Here is a 654-nt window from a genome sequence, read left to right as displayed (position 1 = left end):
GCGGAGGAGGAGGAGGAGGAAGATGAGGAGGGCGTGGCGGAGCTGGAGGACGAGGAGGCGGACGACGAGGGAACCACTGGAGCTGACATTCCGCCGCCGTTGTTGGCGCTCCCCGTGCCGCTGCTGCCTCCACCGATGGTGGAGTCGTAGCTGCTGGGGTTGTCGTAGTTCTCCGTCGTGCTCTCAATGCTCCCCAGGTCGCTGAAGCCGCTGTCCACCACCTGCTGAGAGTGGTCCGACACCGACGGCACATCCATCATCGGGGACGTCTCCATGTTCTGTTGGGAGGGCGCAGACAGAGAACTGGGGTGCTCCGGCGTGATTTGAGCGTAGCCCACTCCACCTCCTCCGCCGGTTGGCCCTGACCCACAGGGAGCAGGTGTGCCCCCCCTGACCCCTACAGGTGTTGTGTCCATAATTCCTGAGGGCTGCCCTGGACTGTTTACGGTGTGCATTGGCTGACTGGTGAGGGGGGGCACCGGGGGATTGGGGAGGGGGCTACTATGCTGGGAGGCTCCGCACTCCTCTACTAAGGCCAGGGTGTCCTCCTCCGTCTCCCCCGTGTGGCTGTAACTTTGCAGGGTCCTGCAGGCGGCTAGCGTCTCCTCACAGTCCTGATAGGCCCCGTGGTGGGGCGGGGGTTCGGCCCCCCCG

The 654-nt window shown here is 65.3% G+C and overlaps 1 protein-coding gene across 1 annotated transcript in view; it reads right to left on the bottom strand.

The window, feature by feature from the left end:
* Nucleotides 1–654, bottom strand: part of kat6a (K(lysine) acetyltransferase 6A) — a 14,771-nt gene that overhangs the window by 1,376 nt on the left and 12,741 nt on the right. Inside the window, 1 exon segment of the mRNA XM_025053438.1 lies at nucleotides 3–648. Coding sequence (XP_024909206.1) covers nucleotides 3–648 — 646 coding nt within the window.

This window comes from Cynoglossus semilaevis, chromosome Z (genome assembly GCF_000523025.1).
Source record: "Cynoglossus semilaevis isolate Cse_v1.0 chromosome Z, Cse_v1.0, whole genome shotgun sequence".
NCBI classification, from domain to species: Eukaryota; Metazoa; Chordata; class Actinopteri; order Pleuronectiformes; family Cynoglossidae; genus Cynoglossus; species Cynoglossus semilaevis.
The sequence above is the reverse complement of the archived record's forward strand: the minus strand, read 5'-3'. Positions and strand labels throughout refer to the sequence as shown.